Source organism: Erythrolamprus reginae, chromosome 2 (assembly GCF_031021105.1).
Source record: "Erythrolamprus reginae isolate rEryReg1 chromosome 2, rEryReg1.hap1, whole genome shotgun sequence".
In the NCBI taxonomy this organism is placed as follows: domain Eukaryota; kingdom Metazoa; phylum Chordata; class Lepidosauria; order Squamata; family Dipsadidae; genus Erythrolamprus; species Erythrolamprus reginae.
Genome location: NC_091951.1, coordinates 35,364,294 through 35,388,974, shown reverse-complemented (window position 1 = coordinate 35,388,974; position 24,681 = coordinate 35,364,294). Strand labels below are relative to the sequence as shown.

The following is a 24,681-nucleotide window of genomic DNA, read 5'->3' as shown; positions in this document are numbered from 1 at the left end:
GAGATGAGAGAACTGAGACCATGATTGAACCAAGACTCTCAGCGCAGCACCGGTGAGTGAGAGTGACCAGTGCCGCGATGGTGGAGGTGAAGGAGTAACGGAGCGGAGACCAGCGCCGAGACCGAGGCGAATTCACCTGCATTGTGAGGCCAAAGACGCCAAGGATCCAGTCCGGTGGGAGCGACTTGCTGTCGGCATCAGAGGACGTCCATGGAGATATGGTATGTGAGGAACAACTAGGAGCAATGATACAGTTCCCCGCATGGCACCAATGAGTGAGAGCTGCTGGTGCCGTGGGGACGAAAGGAGACAAAGGAGACAGACGGCCAGTATGAGCAGAGAGGTGGCTGAAGTGAGTTGGGGCTGCCCTGTGGAGTGGAAGGCATTGGCTGATATTAGAACAACAGACTAGAGCAACCAGAATAACTAGTGTCAGGGGTGAGAATGTTGGAATTAAACTGCCTAAGAACATCAAGGCCAACTAGACTGGGGATATCAATCAATGTTTAATTCTTGCTTTGTGATCTTTGTCATCTCCCCCCACCCCCTCCATCTTCCTATTCACTACAAAAGATCACAGAAGAATTGTACCCCTAGTGGGAAGATCGCATAATACAGCAGACTCTAAGACTTTATTGAAGATCTATGGAGGACATTATACCTGGATTGATTGATTGACTGATGAATTTGCACTAGTGACTAAGAACTTATTTTATATTCATTGATACTAATTTATTATTGTCTCACTATTTGAAAGCGATCCCTTGTTCTGGCCTCATGGACTCAACCTGGCGTGCCCCCTCCTCAAGAAGCCTTCCCTGAACCCAGCCATTCTTAACAACTATTGTCCAGTCTCCAACCTTCCCTTTATGTGAAGGTTGTTGAGAAGGTGGTGGTGCTCCAACTCGAGTGTCCTTGGAAGAAGCCGGTTATCTAGGCCCTCAGCCATCAGGATTCAGGCTCGGTTACAGCACAGAAACTGCTTTGGTCACACTGATGGATGTTCTCTGGCAGGCCCAGGATCGGTTCTCCTCCTATCTCTCCAGTTGGTCTCAGTCGGTGTTAGTGGGGGGTTAGAGGTCAACCTCTAGGTTACTCCTGGTGGGGTGCCTCAGGGGTCAGTCCTCTCCCCCCTGCTACTCAATATCTACATGAAACTGCTGGGTGAGATCATCCAAGGGCATGGGGTGAGGTATCATCAGTACGCTGATGATTCCCAGCTGTACATCTCCAACCTATGTCCAGTCAACGAAGCAGTGGAAATGATGTGCCGGTGCCTGGAGGCTGTTAGGGTCTGGATGGGTGTCAACGGGCTCAAGCTCAACCCTGACAAGACAGAGTGGCTGTGAGTTTTGCCTCCCAAGGACAATTCCATCAGTCTGTCCATCACCTTGGGGGGAGGGAATTATTATAGCCGCCCCGAGTCTATGGAGAGGGGTGGCATACAAATCTAATAAATAAATAAATAATAAATAAATAAATAATATTGACCCCCTCAGAGAGGGTCCACATCTTGGGCATCCTCCTCGATCCACAGCTAACATTAGAGCATCATCTTTCAACTGCGGCAAGGAGGGCGCTTGCCCAGGTTCACCTGGTGCACCAGTTGTAGCCCTATTTGGACTGGGAGTCACTGCTCACAGTCACTCATGCCCTCATCACCTCGAGATTCGACTACTGCAATGCTCTCTGCATGGAGCTACCTTTGAAGAGTGTTCGGAAACTTCGGATCGTGCAGAATGCAGCCGCGAGAGCAATCATAGGCCTTCCTCGTTATGCTCATGTCTCATCAACACTCTGTGGCCTGCACTGGCTGCCGATCAATTTCCGGTCACAATTCAAAGAGTTGGTTAGCCCTACATGGCATCAGACCAGAATACCTACAAGACCACCTTCTGCCGCACGAATCCCAGTGGCCGATTAGGTCCCACAGCGTTGGCCTTCTCCGGGTCCTGGCGACAAAACAATGTCATCTGGTGGGACCCAGGAGAAGAGCCTTCTCTGTGGTGGCCCCATCCCTCTGGAACCAACTCCCCCCAGAGATTAGGACTGCCCCCACCCTCCTTGCTTTTTGTAAGTTATTAAAAACTCATCTTTGCTGCCAGCCATGGGGAAATTAACGCACACCCCAATTATCAAGGTTGGTGTATGGTTTGATTGGAGTGTGTGATTATTTTATTATAAGTGTTTTAAATTGTATTTTTTTAAAAATTGGATTTGTACACTGTTTTATGTTGTTATGAGCCGACCTGAGTCTTCAGAGAGGGGCAGCATACAAATCTAATAAATTCTTATTCTTATTCTTATTCTTATTCTTATTCTTATTCTTATTCTTATTCTTATTCTTATTCTTATTCTTATTCTTATTCTTATTCTTATTCTTATTCTTATTCTTATTCTTATTCTTATTCTTATTCTTATTCTTATTCTTATTCTTATTCTTATTCTTATTCTTATTATTATTATTATTCTTATTCTTATTATTATTATTATTATTATTATTATTTTAATTTCTTGCACCTTTCCAATTTTGGGCCTACTACTTCCTCCCCTTCCTAAATCTCTTCTGCTATATCCTTTTTTATTCCTTCTTTTATCGTAACCAAAAACCTCTAAAAATATATTTAGGTATGTAATCAAATTTGTTATCTTCATCTTCATTACAAGAGTCTTCTGAGAGGTTCAGCATACAAGTCTAATAAATTATTATTATTATTATTGTTGTTGTTGTTGTTATCATCATCATCATCATTATAATGTTCTTAATAATCAGAATTTCATATATTATTTCAAAAGAATTGCTTAACTCAAATTTCCATATGATAAATATTCAGATTTTCCATTTAAAACATATTTCACAAGTTAAAATCATTACTATCTCAATACATCAGTAAACAACAGTTTGGGGCTGCTCAATCATTAATTGTAAAATGTTTCTTCTACAAGATGATATTTATCTTATATAAGAAGAAACCACACTCTCCAAAAAAAGTAAATATATTATATTAATTCCGAAGAACAAATGATTAATGCCAAAATTCATACTACTATAATATTATCCTAACCTTTGTATTGTTTTAAACTTACGATTTTTGTAAATCAAAGTTATCCTCAAATTTTACTATTGTTATCTGCAAACCAACATATAAAATGTATTCATATATTTCAAAGAGAGCTTACCTTTAATCAAATCTCATATAACTAACTTATAAGATATATTTGCTTATTTCAAAAAGAAACAGTATACAGTGTTCAATAAAAAAAAAGAAAGACAATCAGAAGCCAAACAAAAGTTTCCAGTACTCACAATATTCTGTTATACATTGTTATGCATTGCAATGTATTATTCCTTGAAGCTGTCTGGCTGTGCACAACCTTGCATCATCAGTTTCTATTGCAGCGGGGAACTGTAGCTGGCTGGGACACAAACTTGAACATTTGAGCGTGATCTCTATATAAAAGAAGAATTATAATAATTTGCGACATGTTGATTGTAAAATCATTTTCATTTACTAAAACTCAAAAGTCAACAGGACTCACATTAACAATCCTCTTGGTTGTGATGATTTGTTGGAAGAAAAAGTATACAGTGGAACCCCGACATAAGAGCTGCTCTACTTAAGAGCAACTCGAGATAAGAGCTGGGAGGGGAGAGATATTTTTGTTCTACTTACAAGCCCAAATTCGAGATACAAGCACCAAGGAGCTGTCTCCTGAAGCCAAACGCTAACTTCCGCGTTCGGCTTCAGGAGACAGCTGTGAAGCGGCGCGCGTGTTTTAAAAGGTTGCAGCCGGCCTGGGGGGCTCGGGGGGGGGCTTGCAGCTTTCTTTCTTGCTCTTTTTCTTTCTCTCTTTTACCTTCCCTTCCTCTATTTCTTCTTTTCTTTCTCCTTCCCACCTTCTTCCCTCCCTCCCTCCCTTCACTCATTCCTCTCTTACTCTCCCCTTTCATAAGTTTCCTTGCTTCCTTCCTCTGTTCCTGTCCCTTCCCCCTTTCTTTCTTTCTTTCTTTCTTTCTTTCTTGCTCTTTTTCTTTCTCTCTTTTACCTTCCCTTCCTCTATTTCTTCTTTTCTTTCTCCTTCCCACCTTCTTCCCTCCCTCCCTCCCTTCACTCATTCCTCTCTTACTCTCCCCTTTCATAAGTTTCCTTCCTTCCTTCCTCTGTTCCTGTCCCTTCCCTCTTTCCTTCCTTCCTTCCCACCCTCCGTCCATTCATTCACCCATTCCTCTCTTGATCGCTTAAAGCCGGTCCCTGGTGCAAAAAGGGTTGGGGACCTCTGTCCTACAGGATTGGGTGGCAGAGAAGTTGAACATATGTAAATTTAAAAGTTTAAGAAAGTTTACAAGTTAAGTGAAAGAAACTTCATTATTCATTTATATGTACATGTACATTTCTTCATTAAAAACATGTCTTTCTGCATAATTTAGACTAACTTTGTGAGTTTTTTGAGGGCTGGAACCAATTAAAATTATTTACATTAATTCCTATGGGGAAAAGTCGTTCGAGATAAGAGCTGCTCGACTTAAGAGCCCAGGTCCGGAACGAATTAAACTCGTATCTCGAGGTACCACTGTACATACACAGTGTTAAGTATGTTCCCATTTGAAGTAACATTTTATTACAAAATTACCTCTTCTGTTACTAGAAATGAATCAAATGTAAATTGGTAACTTATTTTACTTGTAAAATATATCACCGGCTTGCTGGAAGGGACTTCTATTTCTAAACAGAAGAGAAAGCCAAGGTCACCTGAAGCGGCTCCCCTCGGAGAAAGATAACATTTTCATCGCCTTTACCTTCCGAAAGGCCCTTCTATCCTCCCGCCCTTTCTCTCAGTGCCTTTTTTCCATGTAGAGGAGGAGTCACATCCTTGCAGCGATTGGTTCAGCCTGCTGCCAATCGGGCAGTCAAGGGATGTTGCCGGCTAGGCTCTAGCAAGAACAGATGTGGCTGTTCAAGTCAAAGCCTCGTTGTTCCTTCCCCCCCTTTGCATCCCAACTAGATGGCTTGTTATATGATGTTATAGTGAGCTATGGAGCATAAATCTCAGAGAGAAGTATACATAGGTTCTTAAGTGAGGGCCATCTGCTAGATCAATACTTGACATTCTGATTACGTTTACCTATAGGTAAGAAGAGAAAATTATTCATCAAAATTTGAACTGCCAAATAGATAACCATTCATACAAATAGTTATTATCATTTTGCAAAACAACAAAATTATCTGTTGAACTGAATAATTTTATATCATTGGCAAAAATAATGGAATTGCTTGTAAATCACATAAATAATTGATATAGAGGAAAAAAAATATCATGAAATTTCTTATGTTGCAGTGAGAAAGCCTTTCACCACATTCTGCCCTTTTTGTTGGCTGTTCATGAAGTCAACCAGAATTCAAGGCTCTTACCCAACATCACCCTGGGCTACAACATCTATGAGAACTTTTTCAGTGCAAGAATGACATATGAGGCCATGCTGGATGTGCTGTCTACAGGACAGGAGAATGTCCCGAACTACAGATGTGGAAGACAAAAGAACCTGCTGGTGATTCTTGAACAGATGGATTCTGAACTCTTTGATCATATAGCTAATGTCTTGACAATCTATAAAATTCCACAGGTATAAAACCAAATATCATTATTTCTGTGTTATAAATAGTTCTGATTTGACTAGAAGGCAGCATATATTTCTCCAAATAAATTGAAAGTCAGAGTGTAAATATTAGAAGAGGTGAAATAATTTTTAATTCACAAAGTATGTGTGTATGCATGCTCACAGAACATGTTGTTAAACTGGTTGAAACCCACCACCATACACACACACACACGCATATGCACTGTGCATGTGTTTGTATATATTTTTTAAGAAGAGAATGGACAGTCACTTGTCTGAAATGGTATTGGGTCTCCTGCTTGACCAGGAGGATGGCATAGAGCAGGGATATCACTTGATTTCATTGAGGAACACATCAAGTTTGTGTTTGATTTTGGGGAAGGCATAGCCAAGGTGGGCATGACCAGCATAATTTCACTTGTATCAGGGGCACCTGTGGTGGCCTGAATGCCCTGTCAGCAAAAACAGGATCCTGAGCTCTTTTCGGCTGGGACAGTCTCCTGCAACCCATTGTCAGCCAAAACAGAGCTTGGGAGGTCCATGCACGGTCCTCTCTAGCTCTATTTTCACTGGCAAGGGCACTGCAGACTGGTCCTTTGCTATTTTCAGACGGCCCTGCAGGCTTGATCTAAGGACGCCAGGTCTTGAGTTTGTTACCCCTGGACTAGGGGCTCCTGCTGGAGCAGGTGGTTGGACTAGAAGTCTTTTCAGCTCTATTCTGATTGACTAATTGACTGATTGGATGATTGATCCACAGAGTTATAATGTGACCAGAAGGGTACACTCTATGAGGACCACCCATGAACATCACCCACAAATAATTCAGAGCTCCCTGATTTCAAAGGGAGCATACAAGATAACAGGACAGAACATGAGGGGAACTAGCAAAATTCATAGTGTTAACATTTGAAACTTCCCTCAGCAGTGGAGAAAGTACCTCAGATTTATCAACTGACTTTTATCATTAAAACTGGCACAAACTAGCAATACCTTCCCTTTTATCTCAGATCAACTATAGTCTCATCAACCAGATGACTGAAAAAAATCATTGTTTCCCTTTTTCACATCGGGTGACCCCAAACCAAGAACCTCCTTATTCAGCAATTGTCAAGCTGCTCCTGCAGTTCCAATGGATGTGGATCGGCCTCCTTTCTCAGGACAATGAAAAAGGAGAAAAATTCAAAAGACGCTTGGAAGCTCTCACCCTAAAAAATGGGATTTGCATTGTCCTCTCAGGAACCGTCCCAGAAGCAAATATGAAGTCAAGTGCTAGAGATACTCTCATGCAGGAAAAAAGGGAAATGTTCCTTTCTCTTATCAAGAGTCAAATAAAAATTATAGTATGCCAACTAGATACTCTGGCCACAGGAGTGTTAACAGCAACAATACAAATGTTTGATATGACTAATACATCCATTGTGGGAAGGGTTTGGATTGCAACAACTTTGACACCTTTAAGTATAAGCATTTTTAACCTTTGGATTGATCTCCAAAATAAATATGCTTTGTTTTCCTTCCTTATCCAGACAAAGAGAAGGACTCAGTATTATGACTTTAATTCTTATGCAGCCATGGCCCTTTTGTATGGAAAGGAAGCATTTCAATGTTCTTATTCAACTCCTGTGTTATCTAAGAAAGTTTGGAAAAAATGCAGGGAAAAAGAGAACTTGGAATTTCCACAACATGATGTGATTGCAAGAATCCTGTCTCAGGATTCCTCCAGTATTTCCCAAATTATTCAGATTTTGGCCTGGGTCCTCAGTGCTGCCTCTTCCTCCCAACAAAGTAAGGGGGAAAAAACCCAGGTTTTATGGCCATGGCAGGTAAGTCTTCCCCTTTGAGGTTCCATTGATTCCCCCCTTCCAATTCCTCAATATTAATTTTTAAATTTTTAACTGTAACAAGATTGCTAAAAAAAGCATTAAGATTTGTTAATCTAATCTTACATAGCTTCTCCTCCAAAAACACTGAACTTCAAACCAGAGCTTACAAAACTTTTGTCAGACCTGCATTGCATATCAGAAATAAATACAATTAAGAGAGTCCAAAAATATTTCACAAGAAGAGTCATTCACTTCTCCTCTTCTCCAGACTTGAAATACTGTGATTAGACAATTTACAACTATGTTGCCTCCGATCAGATCTAACAGTAGTTTATAAAATTATATACCAAAGTGTCCTTCCTGTTGGTGACTACTTCACCTTCAACTGCAACAACACACGAGCACAAAACTAGATTTCAGAAAATACTTCTTCAGCAATAGAGTGACCAATGCCTGGAATGCATTACCTGACACTGTGGTTTCTTTCCCAAACCCCAAAATCTTTAACTTCAGATTGTCTACAGTTGACCTCTCCCCTTTCTAAGATGTTTGGAAGGGGCGTGCATAAGTGCACCATAGTGCCCACCCAAATAAAAAAAATATTACCATACTGTGGGTGGGTATTATTTCGTGGCCGCTTGCTGGCCATGTGACCAGCCTCTCCTCACTTCAAAGGGATACAATTTCCCTATCTACTTACTATTACTGAACATACAAAATATGACTGATGTGTGTGTGTTCTTTTTAGGATATTATTTTATTGTTTTATTATGTCACCGATTTTATTATATATTTTGATTGCATTTTTGTATTTATCCCACTTGTTAGCCACTCAGAGTCCACTTTGGAATGAGTGGCATATAAATACAATAAATAAATATACTATTTAATTCTGTGTATATATGCCATATGTGTACATGCATATTACACACAGGCACACAAAAATATGCATTATTTATTATATAAACTTTATGTGTATGTACACAGAGAGAGAGAGAGTCATACATACACACAACTCTTTTAAAATTATATGCATTCAATCTCATTTACTATAGGATAGGAAAAACATATCCAAAGCCCAGAAGGGAAAAAAAGAAAAAAATTCTAAATTTTTCTACCCGGTTTGCATATCTAACCAAAAATTTTCTACCAGTTCTGCGTATCTGACCATATCTGTAGCAGCCCATCACTGTGTCTGCCATCACTGTCCTAATGTCCTATTTTCTTTTTTATCATTACTTTCTACTTATGTCATGCTTATATGAACTAAAAACCTATATTTGTTTGACAAAGTAAATAAATAAATATAAAGAAATAAATAAAATAAAAAATGGGAAAGATATTCCTCAGGGAAGTTGCCAAGTTTTTGGTATTTGAAAATGAGTGTCAACACTTAAGCTGACCATTCCTAAAAGAAGAAAGAGGACTGGAAAGTCCAAGAGGATACCAGTATGGCTTACGCATGAGGTAAAGGAGGTTATTGGAAAGAAGAAAAACTCATTTAACGAATGGAAGGCTCTTCCTACCGACGAGAACAGGAAGGATCACAAACTCTGGCAGACCAAATGCAAGGTGATAGTCAGGAAAGCCAAGAGAGATTTTGAGGAGCCTATAGCAAAGAATATTAAAAATAATAACAAAAACTTTTTTAAATACATCAGAAGCAGGAACCCAACCAGAAAAACAGTTGGGCCACTTGATGACAATGGTCAGAAGGGATAATAAGAGAAGACAAGGAGATTGCTGAGAGATTAAATGATTTATTTGCCTCTGTTTTCACTGAGGAGGATAGAGAGCATTTGCCTGCCACTGAATTAGTTTTACCAGGGAGGGAATGAGAAGAATTAAACCAGATAGAGATAAACAAGGAAGATATTCTTGCCTGCCTCTCTAAACTAAATGTCAACAAATTGCCGGATCCAGATGGCATCCACCCTAGAGTTCTCAAGGAACTCAAATTCGAAATTGCTGAACTTCTAGCTAAAATATACAATATTTCTCTAAGATCAGGCACTGTACCTGTAACCCCAATCTTCAAGAAAGGATCCAGAGGTGATCCAGGAAACTATAGACCAGTCAGTTTAACCTCAGTTCCAGGTAAAGTGATGGAAGCCATTATTAAAGATAAAATTACTGGGCACATAGAAAAACAGGCATTACTGAAAGAAAATCAACATGGTTTCTACAAAGGCCAATCATGTCTTACTAACTTGTCAGAATTCTTTAAGGGTGTAAATAAACACAGAGATAAAGGGGATCCAGTTGATATTGTATATCTTGACTTTCAAAAGGCTTTTGACGAAGTCCCTCACCAAAGGCTCCTAAAAAAGCTCTTCAGCCATGGAATTAGAGGACAGGTCTTGACCTGGATTGGTAACTGGCTAAATTGTAGGAAGCAAATGGTGGCAGTAAATGGACAGTTCTCTGGATGGAAAGAAATAAGAAGTGGTGTACCCCAAGGTTCAGTTTTTGGACCTTTACTTTTCAATTTATTCATTAATGATCTGGATGTAGAAGTAAATAGTGAGGTAGCAAAGTTTGCTGATGACATTAAATTGTTCCGGGTAGTGAAAAGTGAAACTGATTGTCGGGAGCTCCAGAAGGATCTCTCGAAATTGAGTGAGTGGGCAACAAAGTGGGAAATGCATTTTAACCTAAAGAAATGCACAGTTATGCACATCGGGACAAAGAACCCCAATTATACATACCAACTGATGGGGACAAAGCTTTCCGAGACAACCCAAGAAAGAGATCTTGGGGTTTTGGTGGACAGCTCAATGAACATGTCAACCCAGTGCACAGCAGCAGTAAAAAAAAGCAAATTCCATGCTTGGCATGATTAGGAAGGGAATCGAAAATAGGTCAGTAAGCCTTGTATTGCCTCTGTACAAATCGATGGTGAGACCACACTTGGAGTACTGTGTACAGTTCTTAACACCACACCTCAAGAAGGATATAATGGAACTGGAAAAGGTGCAAAAAAGGGCAACAAGAATGATAAAGGAAATGGAGCACCTCCATTATGATAACAGGTTATAACACCTTGGTCTCTTCAGCCTTGAAAGATGGCATTTAAGGGGTGACTTGATCGAAGTGTATAAAATCATGCATAGGGTAGAAAAGGTGGATAGAGAAAAATTATTTTCTCTATCACACAATACTAGGACAAGGGGGCACTCCCTAAAGCTCATAGGTAAGAAAGTGAGGACAAACCAAGGGAAATATTTCTTCACCCAGAGGGTCATTGGTTTATGGAATTCACTTCCAGAAAAGGTCATAACAACTTTCAGCTTTGATAGCTTCAAGGCAGGATTAGACAGATTCATGGATTCCAAGTGGTTATTGAAACGGATGTCCAAGTGCTGCCTCTATGTTGGTTGAGGCAAGCAGGATTCCCTTGAGTACTACTTGTTCAGGGTCAAGGAAAAGGGAGGGTCTTGCCTTCTCTTTCTGCTCAAGATCCCCATGGACAATTGGTGGGCCAGTGTGTGACAAAGAATGTTAGACTCGATGGGCTTTGGCCTGATTCAGCATGGCTCTTCTTATGTTCTTGTGAATTGACTGAGCCTTCAATGGTGCCACATTGGAGCTGAGGGATAAGAACGGAGAAATAGAGATAGCTGGGCTTTTGTAGCTAAAACAAAATACTTTCTCCTGGGAACCAGGGACATTCCCACCGATGGCCAGAGGGAGGTTAAGGGAAATCAACAGGCAATTTTTGTTACATTACAAGCTCAAAGTTAAACTTTGCTAACTTCATCTTGATCAGGACTGATGGTAAAATTTATTCTCCATTTTTCCCCTTACAAGTTTTCCCATATCTGCAAATGATCTTGCCTGAGATTAGCTGTGATGGTGAAGCAGCAAAACATAGAACATTGATGGCTAACCTTTTTTCCCTTGGGTGCTGAAAGAGTGTGTGTGCATTTTATAGAGCATGCGCGAGTCCCCACACCTATAATTCAATGCCTGGAGAGTGCAAAACAGCTTCCCCCAGCCCCCGGAGCCCCCTAGAGGCTGAAAACAGCCTGTTCTCCAATTTATGATGGGTCCAGTATTCTCATGTTTCGCCTCCCTAGGTTCCCAAGTCTTCCCTGTAGCCAAGGGAGGGTAAAAATATCTTTGCTCATCTCCCTGGAGGCTCTCTGGAAGCCAAAAACATCCTCCCAGAGCCTCTGTACAAGCCAAAAATCAGTTGGCCAGCACACACATGCACGTTGGAGCTGAGCTAGGGCAACAGCTTGCATGCCAGCAGATATGGCTCTGCATGCCACTTGTGCCACCCGTGCGATAGGTTCGCCATCACTGACATAGAACATAAAACAGAATAATAAGCATTTGAAACAACTTCAGAGGTTTTCTAGTCCAACGCAATAATCGAGCAAGATACCCTATATTATTTCAGACTAATGGTTGTTCAGGTCTCATTTTGAAAGGCTCCAATGTTGGAGCACTACAATTTCTGAAGGCAAACTATTCCATTGGTTGATTGCTCTCACCATTAGGAAATTTCTCTTTAGTTCTAGGTTTCTTCTCTTCTTCATTAGTTTCCAACCATTGTTTCTTGTCTTCCCTATTGGTGCTTTGGGAAATGTTTTGAACCCTCATCTTTATATGAGCCCCACAAGTGATACCATATAATATTATTATTATTATTATTATTATTATTATTATTATTATTATTATTATTATTATTATTATTATTACTATTTATTAGATTTGTATGCCGCCCCTCTCCGAAGACTCTGGGCGGCTCACAACAAGCGATAAAAAAACAATATTATACAGGCACAAATGTAATATTAAGAAAAAACTAAAAACCCTATCATAATTAAAAACCAAACAGCACATACATACCAAACATAAATTATAATAAGCCTGGGGGAAAGGTGTCTCAAATCCCCCATTCCTGGCGGTATAGGTGGGTCTTAGGTAGTTTACGGAAGACAAGGAGGATGGGAGTAGTTCTAATCTCCGGGAGGAGTTGATTCCAGAGGGCCGGGACCACCACAGAGAAGGCTCTTCCCCTGCGGCCCACCAGACAACATTGTTTAGTCGACGGGACCCGGAGAAGGCCAACTCTGTGGGACTTTATTGGCCGCTGGGATTTGTGCGGTAGCAGGTGGTTCCAGAGGTATTCTGGTCCAATGCCATGTAGGGCTTTGAAGGTCATGACCAACACTTTGAATTGTGACCGGAAACTGATCGGCAGCATATACATACTGTACTGGTGATTTTAAGAGGTTGAATTATTCAGAGTACCTCCAATCCAGAATAAGAGCAAGAAAAACATTGAATAGAGGCTCAAAATATTTTTTCTATGTTTTCTATGCAGCTTCATAGGTTCCTGAAAAACTTCCAACATCACAATATTTCCAGAGATAGGATTTTTTTTTGATGAAAATGGAGTTCCTGTTGGTGACTTTGATATCATGCACTGGACATCAGTTTTGAACAAATCATATGTGGGGGTGAAAATTGGGAGCATAGAAAGACAAGCTTCCTCAGAAGTCAAGATTTCTGTCAATCAAAGTGCCATCCAATGGCCAACTGCATTTAACAAAGTAGTTGAGACTGCTTGGAATTTGTTCTATTTGAAACCATATGTGGAATTTTGCTGCCCTGAAATTAATTATTTTACTTACTTACTTACTTACTTACTTACTTACTTACTTACTTACTTACTTACTTACTTACTTACTTACTTACTTACTTACTTATCACATTTATAAGTCTCCCCTCTCCTGATGGACAATAAGAAATAATTATTTTACAGACCAATTGAGATAACTTCCAAATAAGAGCAGTTATGGGCCTTCCAAGGCATACTCATATTTCCCCAGCACTCCACAGACTGCATTGGTGGCTGATTGATTTCCAGATGAAGTTCAAAGTGTTGGTTATGACCTATAAAGCCCTACATGGCATTGGATCAGATTACTTGCAGGGCTGCCTTCTACTGCTTAAACCCCGGCAATCGGTTAGATCCCACTGAGTCAGCCTTCTCCAGGTCCCATCAACTGGACAATGTCACTTGGTGGGATCTAGGGGAAGAGCCTTCTCTGTGGGCGGCCTGGCCCGCTGGAACAAGTTCCCCCCAGGAATTCATACTGTCCCACCCTTCTTGCCTTCTGTAAGAGTCTAGTTGTGTTGCCAGATTGGGGCCATTAGACACTAGCCCCCTAGCCGATGAGTGTAGATATGTTTTGTTGTGCAAATGGACTGATTTTGACTCCAATTGGAATGCAAAGCCAGCAGGCAACAAGTCAGTTGGTGTGACAGGGGCTCATATTGGTCCACCTGTATGGAGTGAGTTTGACCTGGTGAACCTGATGAAGTGGACAAGGCCATTTGAGCTGTGAGTTCCCCCACCTGTTTGTTGCACCCATGTCCCTCCTGACTTGTCTTGGCCAGCAGGGAGGTGACATGGAGCTGGGTCCATGAGATTACCAACGCTTCTCTTAGGGAGGGGTCCTTCCTGGCTCCCTGCAAGGAGGCACTTGTGCACCCCCTGTTCCAGAAGCCTTCCCTGGACCCAGCCATATTTAACAACTATCATCCTGTCTCCAACCTTCCCTTTATGGGGAAAGTTGTTGAGAAGATGGTGTTGCTCCAGCTCCAATGTTCCTTGGATGAAGCCGATTATCTAGCCAGTGATGGCAAACTTATGGCACGTGTGCCACAAGTGGCACGCAGAACCATATCTGCTGGCACACGAGTTGTTACCCTAGCTCAGCTCCAATGTGCATGTGTGTACCAGCCAGCTGATTTTTGGCTTATACGGAGGCTCTGGGAGGGCGTTTTTGGCTTCCAGGGTGCCTCTTGGGGATGGGAAAGGGCATTGTTATCCTCTCCTGACTCCAGGAAAGCCTCTGGAGTCTGGGGAGGGTAAAACATGAGCCAACTGGGCCCACCAGAAGTTGGGAAACAAGAAGTTGGGAGACTGTTTTTGCCCTCCCCAGGTATTGAATTATGGGTGTGGGTACTTACATATGGAGGATAGCGCATGCCCATGCTCTTTCGGCACCCAAAGAAAAAAATCACTAATCTAGGCTTCAGTCAGGATTCAGACCCGGCTATAGCACAGAAACTGCTTTGGTCACGCTGATGGATGATCTCTGGTGGGTCCGGGACAGGGGATTATCCTCTGTCCTGGTGCTTTTTGACCTCTCAGTGCCTTTTGATACCATCGATCATGGTATCCTTCTGCGTCGACTGGAGGGGCTGGGAGTGGGAGGCAATATTTTATGGTGGTTCTCCTCCTATCTCTTGGGTCAGTTGCAGTCAGTGTTAGCGGGGGGGTGAAAGGTTGATGCCTAGGTCCCTACATTGTGGTGTTCCTCAGGGGTCAGTACTCTCTCCCCTGCTGTTTAATATCTACATGAAACTGCTGAGTGAGATCGTCCAAGGGCATTGGGTGAGATACCATCAATATGCTGATGATACTCAGCTGTATATCTCCACCATGTGTCCACTCAGTGAAGCACTGGAAGTGATGTGCCGGTGTCTGGAGGCTGGCAGGGTCTGGATGGGTGCCAACAGGCTCAGACTCAATCCAGACAAGACAGAGTGGCTCTGGGTACTGCCTCCCAAGGACACGTCCATTACTCTGGGGGGGGGGGGAAATTATTGACCACTTCAGAGAGGGTCCGCAACTTGGGCATCCTCCTCAATCCACAGCTGAATTTAGATCACCATCTTTGAGCTGTGGCAAGGGGGGAGTTTGTCCAGGTCCGACTGGTGCACCAATTGCGGCCCTATTTGGACAGGGAGTCTTTGCTCATGGTCACTCATGCCCTTATCACCTTGAGGTTTGACTACTGCAATTCTCTCTACATGGGGCTATCTTTGAAGCATGTTCGGAAACTTCAAATTGTGCAAAATGCAGTTGCACGAACTGTTTTGGGCCATCCAAGACATGCCCATATCTCACCACCACTCCGCGGACTGCATTAGCTGCTGATTGGTTTCCAGACACAATTCATAGTGTTGGTTATGGCTTATAAAGCCTTACATAGCATAGGACCAGATTACCTCCAAAACCGCCTTCTGCCGCACGAATCCCAGCAGCTGGTGAGGTCCCACAGAGTTGGTCTCCTCAGGGTCCCATCAACGAAACAATGCGGGTTGGTGAGACCTAGGGGAAGAGCCTTCTCTGTGGGGGGGCCTGGCCCTCTGGAATCAATTCCCCCTGGAGATTCATACTACCCCCACCCTCCTTGTTTTCCGAAAGAGTTTAAAAACTCATCTTTGTTGCCAGGCTTGGGGAAATAAGATCTTCCCTCTGACCAATGAGTGTTTTTAGAATAATTTATTGGGGGAATGTAAATGAATGTTTTTAAAAATGTTTCAGAATTTTTTTAAAAAAATTAATTGTATTAATTGTATTAATTGTATTGTTATGTCTACTATATATGCTGTGAACCACCCCAAGTCCTCGGAGAGGGGTGGCATACAAATCCAATTCAATATAAATATAAATATGAATAATTTTAAATGTTATTAGGGTCTTTAAGGATATTTTAGCTATATTAATTGGATTTTAGATATGTGTACTATATATTGTTTTGATAGGTTGTGAGCTGCCCCAAGTCCTTGGAGAGGGGCAACATGTAAATCAAAGAAAGGAAAGAAGGAAGGAAGGAAGGAATAAATAAATAAATAAGTAAATAAATCTACCCCTTGCAAGTAGAGTAATTAGAGTTCATCCCACTACTCCTGACTCATTTTGCTCAATGTCCTCTTGAGCTTCTAGAAGCCAGTTGATTTCAGTAAATCCTTCTAATTCACATATTTCCCTGACTAATCTTTCTGCTCTTGTTTAGATGGTGCCTTATTCAAGATGTACAGAAAGTTGCTCCCGAGGTTATGCCAAGCTCGTGAGAGAGGGAGCCCCAGTTTGCTGCTACGACTGTTCTCTGTGTGTGGAAGGAACATTCTCTGTGCAGGAAGGTAGAGTAGGTGGCTCCAAAAACAAAACAAATCTGTAATATCAAAATTCTCTATTGACTTTTGGGAAGTTTTTGCTCAAGAAGCAAGAAAAAGATGACATTTTTGAAGTCATCCACAAACTTTTCAAAGATTGGGCACTATCACCAAATTTTGATATGCGCATTAAAGTAAATAATGAAAGGTTGTTGCTTTCTATTAAGTTGTTACTTTCTTGCTTGGTTTTGGGAAAGAGGTCAAGTTTTCATATAATCACATTTTTGATTATTTTAAATAATATTGTGTCATATAAATATCCCTGGGCAGAAATATTATATTGTTCCTTGAAAATGAAGTAATTGATTTCTGATGCAGTTTTCATTTCTCTATAGCTGCAGAAAAAGATTCATGCTAACCATTTGTTTCTAGATGCAGTCCATTGTGAAAAGTGTCCCAATCATCAATATTCCAATAAAAAGCGAGATCACTGTGTTGCCAAAAATATAAGCTTCTTATCCTATGAAGAATCGTTGGGACTCACCCTGGCTTTCTTTGCCATTGTTTTCTCCCTAACAACTGTCTTTATTCTGGGAATCTTCATTAAATATCAACAAACTCCCATAGTCAAAGCCAACAACTGTGAACTCACCTACATCCTCCTGGTTTCACTTCTGCTTTCTTTCTTTACCTCCCTTCTATTCATCGGTCGCCCCGTGAAAATGACCTGTCTCCTTCGACAAACCATTTTCAGTATTATTTTCTCAGTTGCTGTGTCTTCCTTGTTGGCCAAGACTGTAATGGTGGTGGTGGCCTTTCTGGCCACAAAACCAGGCAGCAGCATGAAGAAATGGCTGGGGAAGAATCTGGCCAACTCTATTGTTTTATCCTGCTCTGGTATTCAAGTAGGCATCTGCATTATATGGCTGGGAATATTTCCCCCATTCCCAGATTCTGATTTTCATTCCCAACCAGAACATATCCTGCTGCAGTGCAATGAAGGCTCTGTCACCATGTTCTACTCTGCTCTTGGCTACATGGGGTTTTTGGCTGCCATCTGTTTCTTGGTAGCATTTATAGCTCGAAATCTGCCAGGGGCCTTTAATGAAACCAAACTGATCACTTTCAGCATGTTGGTTTTTTGTAGTGTTTGGATCTCCTTTGTTCCCACATATCTGAGCACCAAGGGGAAATACATGGTGGCCGTACAGATCTTCTCCATCCTGGCCTCCAGCATGGGTTTACTGGGCTGCATATTTATCTCCAAGTGCTACATTATTATCCTGAAACCGGCCATGAACACCAAAGAACATCTAATGCTAAAAAAGCATTAGGATTCTTTATGTTGGTGTCTATTATTGCACAGTTTACATGCAGTATACAATCACAAACTTTGAAGTACAGTTTTATGTGTTGTCGCTTATCTTTCTTCATTCCATGTGGATTTCGAGTTATAATAATTGAATAGTAAAATTTCTACAAAAAACTCAAACTATTTGAATTAATCATATTCTTCAATTGCCACAATCTATATTCATGTTTAATCATAACCATCATCAATGGCACTAATAATTTTTTTGTTATTAGGGATGTTCTGATATGCTTTTAGATTAAATTAAAGTCTATAGCTAATAATTATGTATTTTTTGGTCTTATATTTTATTTTCTAGGGTAATGTTCTGACTTTGTTTAATTTCAAATACTGTATACTGTATATTTGATTGATCACACCAGACACAATAAGAAGGAATTATAATAACCCACTGCCCAGTTCAAGAGTGTTGAACTGTTTTTCCACATTTCAATGTTTAGAATCTCAAGAATAGGCTTGGAGACCAAAAACAATAAAGTTTCCCTGAATTTTCTCTCTTGACTCTTAAATTTGGATTATTCTCCTGAGTCAAATCAAACTCTTCTCCAGAGGCACACTTTTATGGCAATGCTGGCTCCCAATTCCCCTTCTCATTATTAAAATAATCATGATTATTTATTCTCATTTGAACAAGGTTTATGTGATAATCTATTATAAGCAGTGGTGGCATCAGAGTTTGGGGTAAAGCTGGGCAAATACTGTTACATCTCTTTCAAATCTGAGCCAAAGTGGACTTTCTTCATTGCAATTGTGGTCTTCTGTGATCTCTGAGATTTAATTCTGTCATGAAAAAAGAACAATAGGAAGGATCTCCTGCAGAATACTGTATAGGTCAAATGTTGCTTCTGCTGCATATACAGCTCTTTCTGCTTCTATCTCAAATTCCCTGTGTCTGTATGCTGATGAAATGTCCATTAAAGGTGATAATAGAAGAAAAGGAGGGGTTCCATTACTACAAGCCAGGAGACTACTGGATTACTGGAATAATGTCTGGAATCTTAGCTCTATTGTACCAATTTTCATTCTCCAGGCCTCCAACCCACCAACTGAAGAGGTAGCTGTCAGCATGTCCAAGGATTCTGGTGATTGATTTTACCTGCTCCAGTGTCTTTTCTAGAAAGAATTTCATTTCCTCCTATTCTTCACCTTTAGAAAGGCATGCCATTATTGCTTCTCCCAATTTGCTTTAGAGGAAAAGCTCCTGGGAAACCTGATGATTTTGTAAAATTTTAGTTTTCAAAGTTCTTTTTACTTTCTTCCAAAGTGTCAGTCTTAACACTGGACAACAATGGGCATCGCCAATACTGTTACAAGATGAATCTTGCTTGGATGGATTATGCCTGCTTTCTAAATGACTACCTTGGGACTTTGGGAAGTCACCAGCATATTTATTTTATTTATTTATTAACAATAGTTTAGCAATGACTCCCAATAAAGTGATTGGATGTATATCTTAGAACAGAGTGAGATCACTTGTATTTTCTCACCACTGTTTATTCCCCTTCTCTACATATACGCTATAATACTTACCACTTTCTCCACTCTTTCTTTCCACCCTTTAACACTTTTGCCACTTCAGTGCCTTCCCTGTTCATTTTGTTTTAAATAAACAGAATGCCTTTTAAAAACCACATTCAAGGAGGGGAGAACTTTATGTTGAAGGGACATAGTGACATGAATCAATCTAACTTTGCTATGTTCTTCTGTTAAGAGTTGCTTGTGCTATTTTGCTACTATTAGGAATTATTTGTTAGGAATTAATTCTGTAAATCTTGCTTGTTAAGAATTATATCCTTTGCTATCTGGTTTCTGGCTTCAGTTGTTCGCTTCAAAGCTAGGCTCATCCTTGGAGAGTAAATGGAAAAGACAGGTCAGATAGTTACTCAAGAACATCCTGCTCCACAGATAAACAGGAGCAGAGCAAGGTTGCCCAAGAATGTCCATCAAATAGATCAGAAGAGCATGAACCCACATGGCTACAAGAAATGCTCTGTAAGATAACAAAAAAGCTTCGACAGAGCATAGACAAAAAATGCTCCATTGATAAGGGGGGCATGGGCAAGACATTGCCCAGGTTGGGTAATGAATCTTTATCTCTGATTGGCTAAATGAATGCATAAGATCCTAGCTACACTCTTCTCAGGTGTGGCTTCTTCCTTGCATGGTTGCTGTATATATGCAGGTTGGAATCAGTATACCCAGCTCTTCTTTGTACAAATAAAAGCTGTCTAATTTCCAAGCTTCTTCTTGAGTTGCATCCTGGCATTCTGGTGACTGCATTCTGGTGCATTTTTTTGACCATATAATGTGATACATTAATGTTTAGCCACAGCAGACCACATTAAGTACAATTAACTGTAAAATATAGTACAATAACTGTAAAGCCATGAATATTCTGCAGTAATTGTTTGGTCTAATGAAGTTTTGTTGAAGAGATATTCATCTCCAATCCAACACTTGAATACAGCTATTAGTCATCTCCAGAAGAAGAAATTATATCATATAATCACAACATACACAATATACATTTTGATAGCATTGATATGAGAGATATATTAGCTTTGCAAATAGGTAAGTAAATAAAATTAATGCATTGGTTTTCCAAACGTTTATTCTAAACTGATTGGAAAAATTACAATAGTAAGAAACACTCACACTTTCTTTTTGAGTAAAAGAAGTTGTGGAAGTTTCTTACTATTGTAACTGTTTTTGCTCCCTGGATATTGAACGATCAGAATAATTTTCTCAATTTTTCCTCCCAAGTCATAATGTGTAGAAAATGATTCTTCACAATTCTTGTGATTTTGATAGGATTCCTTTGATCTTGACATAACTAACTTTCTATCTTTCTCTCTGATATTTCTTTTGGCAAAAGCTCCTAGTGGTATCCTGTCATTACAGATTATTAGAGCTGAAAGGGACCTTGCAGGTCATCTAGTCCAATCACCTGCTCAAGTAGGAGTCCCTTCACCATTTCTTTTACCATATGTTTTAAATCAAGAGTCATTTCTCTCTCTTTCTCTCTCCCCCTCTTGCTCTCCACACAAATGGCAATCCAATCTCCTTTTGAAAGTCTCAACTATTGGAGCTCACACAACCTCTATAGCATGTATGCTCCCTCAATTTATGACTGAAACTTTGAAAATTTATAGTTGAGACCAATGTTCCCTATAATTTTTTGGGGAGAAAAGTATAATATCTGAGCGGCACATTTTCATGCCTGAGCACCTGGGGGTTTTTTTCACAGATGTCACCCAAGACAACTTGTTGCATAATTATTTGGAGCTCAGTGTTTGGGCAGAATAAAGTCACTTCCCACTATGTTATTCTGTTATTCTGGTTGCCTAATTATAGTTTGTAGTTATAGTTTATTAGATTTGTATGCGGCCCCTCTCCAAAGACTCGGGGTGGTGCTGTGTTTTACCCCTAATTATTGACATCACTAGCATATAAAGATTCCAACAGAAATTAACATGATCAATAATTTAAAGAATAGAAGACAACAAATAGGCAAACTTAGATCAGCCAATATGCAACGGAAGAAGCCATGTTAAGCTTGTTTATATCTTATTGCACGGCTTTGGAAAATGCTGCTTGGAGTTTCTGTTGGCCATGTTGGCTGCACAGCCACTCAGCTTAGAGGGAACAGTGGTTGAGACAACTGAATCAGGTAGGGAATTCCAGAATTTGACAACTCTATTACAGAAATAATATTTTTATAAGCAGGTTTAAAATTATTTACATGGCATTTAAAGTGGTGTTTTGCATGCATATTATTGCAATTAAAACAGAAAAAATTACAAGCAAAACATTACTATGTATAATTTTGTATGTAACATTAGGTTTGACCTCAAGCAAAGCAGTTATAAGTTATTCAAACTGAGAATTGGATTCTAGTAGAATAATGATTTCTGCTGTGTACAGAAGAGTGCAAGACATTTCTCATGAAGTACGTCTGAACTTACTCAATTGTACTGATGTCAGATATATGGTGGGGATTCCAAACAGTTGAATAATACTCTAAAATTAAGTTTTATAAGCTTTAGTTAGCAATAAAATGTTACCAGAGAAAGGCTTTGCAAAATTATGTTTACAACTCTTAATACTCTTTTAGAAATGCTGTTACAGTGAGCTATGGAGCATAAATCTCAGAGAGAAGTATACCTAAAAACAAGAAAGACAATCAGAAGCCAAAGAAAAGTCTCCAGTGCTCATAATATTCTGTTATATATTGTTATATATTGCACTGTACAATTCCTTGAAGCTGTCTGGCTGTGCACAACCTTGCAGCATGAGTTTCTATAGGAGCTGGGAACTGTAGCTAGCTGGGACACAGGCTTGAACATTTGAGCGTGATCTCTATATAAAAGAAGAATTATAATAATTTGTGACATGTTGATTATAAAATCATTTTCAGTTACTAAAACTCAAAAGTCAGCAGGACTCACATTAACAATCATCTTGGTGGTGATGATTTGTTGGAAGAAAAAGTGTACTTACACAGTGTTAAGTATGTTCCCATTTGAAGTAACATTTTATTACAAAATTACCTCTTCTGTTACTAGAAATGAATCAAATGTAAATTGGTAACTTATTTTACGTGTAAAATATATCACCGGCTTGCTGGAAAGGACTTCTATTTCTAAACAGAAGAGAAAGCCAAGGTCACCTGAAGCGGCTCCCCTCGGAGAAAGATAACATTTTCATCGCCTTTACCTTCCGAAAGTCCCTTCTATCCTCCTGCCCCTTCTCTCAGTGCCTTTTTTCCATGTAGAGGAGGAGTCACATCCTTGCAGTGATTGGTTCAGCCTGCTGCCAATCGGGCAGTCAAGGGATGTTGCCGGCTAGGCTCTAGCAAGAACAGATGCGGCTGTTCAAGTCAAAGCCTCGTTGTTCCTTCCCCCACATTGCATCCCAACTAGATTGCTTGTTATATGATGTTATAGTGAGCTATGGAGCATAAATCTCAGAGAGAAATATACCTAGGTTCTTAAGTGAGGGTCATCTGCTAGATCAATACTTGACATTCTGATTACATTTACCAATATGTAGAAGAGAAAATTATTCATCAATATTTGAATTGCCAAATAGATAACCATTCATACAAATAGTTATTATCATTTTGCAAAACAGCAGAATTATCTGTTGAACTGAATAATTTTACAACATCAGCAAAAATAATGGAATGGCTTTTAAATCACATAAATAATTGATATAGAGGGGAAAAAGATGATGAAATTTCTTATATTGCAGTGAGAAAGCCTTTCACCACATTCTGCCCTTTTTGTTGGCTGTTCATGAAGTCAACCAGAATTCAAGGCTCTTACCCAACATCACCTTGGGCTACAACATCTATGAGAACTTTTTCAGTGCAAGAATGACATATGAGGCCATGCTGGATGTGCTGTCTACAGGACAGGAGAATGTCCCGAACTACAGATGTGGAAGACAAAAGAACCTGCTGGCGATTCTTGAAGACATGGATTCTGAACTCTTTGATCATATAGCTAATGTCTTGAGTATCTATAAAATCCCACAGGTATAAAGCCAAATATAATTATTTCTGTGTTATAAATAGTTCTGATTTGACTAGAAGGCGGCACTTATATATATTTCTCTCCAAATAAATTGAAAGTCAGAGTGTAAATATTAGAAGAGTTGAAAGAATTTTTAATTCACAAAGTATGTGTGTATGCATGCTCACAGAACATGTTGTTAAACTGGTTGAAACCTGCCATCATACACACACACACACACACACACACACATATCCAAATGCACTGTGCATGTGTTTGTATATATTTTTAAGAAGAGAATGGACAGTCACTTGTCTGAAATGGTATTGGGTCTCCTGCTTGAGCAGGAGGATGGCCTAGAGCAAGGATATCACTTGATTTCATTGAGGACAGCATCAAGTTTGTGTTTGATTTTGGGGAAGGCATAGCCAAGGTGGGCATGACCAGCATAATTTCACTTGTATCAGGGGCACCTGTGGTGGCCTGAATGCCCTGTCAGCAAAAAGAGGATCCTGAGCTCTTTTTGGCTGGGACAGTCTCCTGCAACCCATTGTCAGCCAAAACAGAGCTTGGGAGGACATACACGGTCCTCTCTAGCTCTAATTTTCACTGGCAAGGGCACTGCAGGCTGGTCCTTTGCTATTTTCAGACGGCACTGCAGGCTTGATCTAAGGACGCCAGGTCTTGAGTTTGTTACCCCTGGACTAGGGGCTCCTGCTGGAGCAGGTTGTTGGACTAGAAGTCTTTCCAGCTCTATTCTGATGGACTAATTGACTGATTGGACGATTGATCCACAGAGTTATGAAGTGACCAGAAGGGTACACTCTATGAGGACCACCCATGAACATCACCCACAAATAATTCAGAGCTCCCTGATTTCAAAGGGAGCATACAAGATAACAGGACAGAACATCAGGGGAACTAGCAAAATTCATAGTGTTAACATTTGAAACTTCTCTCAGCAGTGGAGAAAGTACCTCCGATTTATCAACTGACTTTTATCATTAAAACTGGCACAAACTAGCAATACTTTCTCTTTTATCTTAGATCAACTTTAGTGTCATCAACCAGATGACTGAACAAAATCATTGTTTCCCTTTTTCCCATCGGATGACCCCAAACCAAGAACCTCCTTACTCAGCAATTGTCAAGCTGCTCCTGCAGTTCCAATGGATGTGGATCGGCCTCCTTTCTCAGGACAATGAAAAAGGAGAAAAATTCAAAAGACGCTTGGAAGCTCTCACCCTAAAAAATGGGATTTGCATTGTCCTCTCAGGAACCGTCCCAGAAGCAAATATGAAGTCAAGTGCTAGAGATACTCTCATGCAAGAAAAATGGGAAATGTTCCTTTCTGTTATCAAGAGTCAAATAAAAATTATAGTATGCCAACTAGATACTCAGGCCTCAGGATTGTTAACAAAAACAATA

General features: G+C 40.1%; 1 protein-coding gene across 1 annotated transcript; it reads left to right on the top strand.

Moving 5' to 3' along the window:
- The first annotated feature begins 20 nt into the window (after positions 1-20).
- On the top strand, positions 21-17,699 carry LOC139159338 (vomeronasal type-2 receptor 26-like). Its single transcript, XM_070736659.1, has 7 exons — positions 21-52; positions 5,338-5,623; positions 6,625-7,440; positions 9,732-9,968; positions 16,266-16,319; positions 16,461-16,559; positions 16,761-17,699. Exons 1-7 carry the CDS (start codon positions 21-23, stop codon positions 17,697-17,699), a joined length of 2,463 nt encoding a protein of 820 aa, XP_070592760.1.
- The last annotated feature ends 6,982 nt before the right edge of the window (positions 17,700-24,681 follow it).

Excerpts from the sequence above, each read along its gene's own strand:
- LOC139159338 (XM_070736659.1), top strand. The coding sequence starts at position 21 with ATGATTGAACCAAGACTCTCAGCGCAGCACCG. Across the intron at positions 16,320-16,460 it reads CCCGAGGTTATGCCAAGCTC|TTTTTGCTCAAGAAGCAAGA; the intron begins GTGAGAGAGGGA and ends ACTTTTGGGAAG. Across the intron at positions 16,560-16,760 it reads ATTTTGATATGCGCATTAAA|CTGCAGAAAAAGATTCATGC; the intron begins GTAAATAATGAA and ends ATTTCTCTATAG.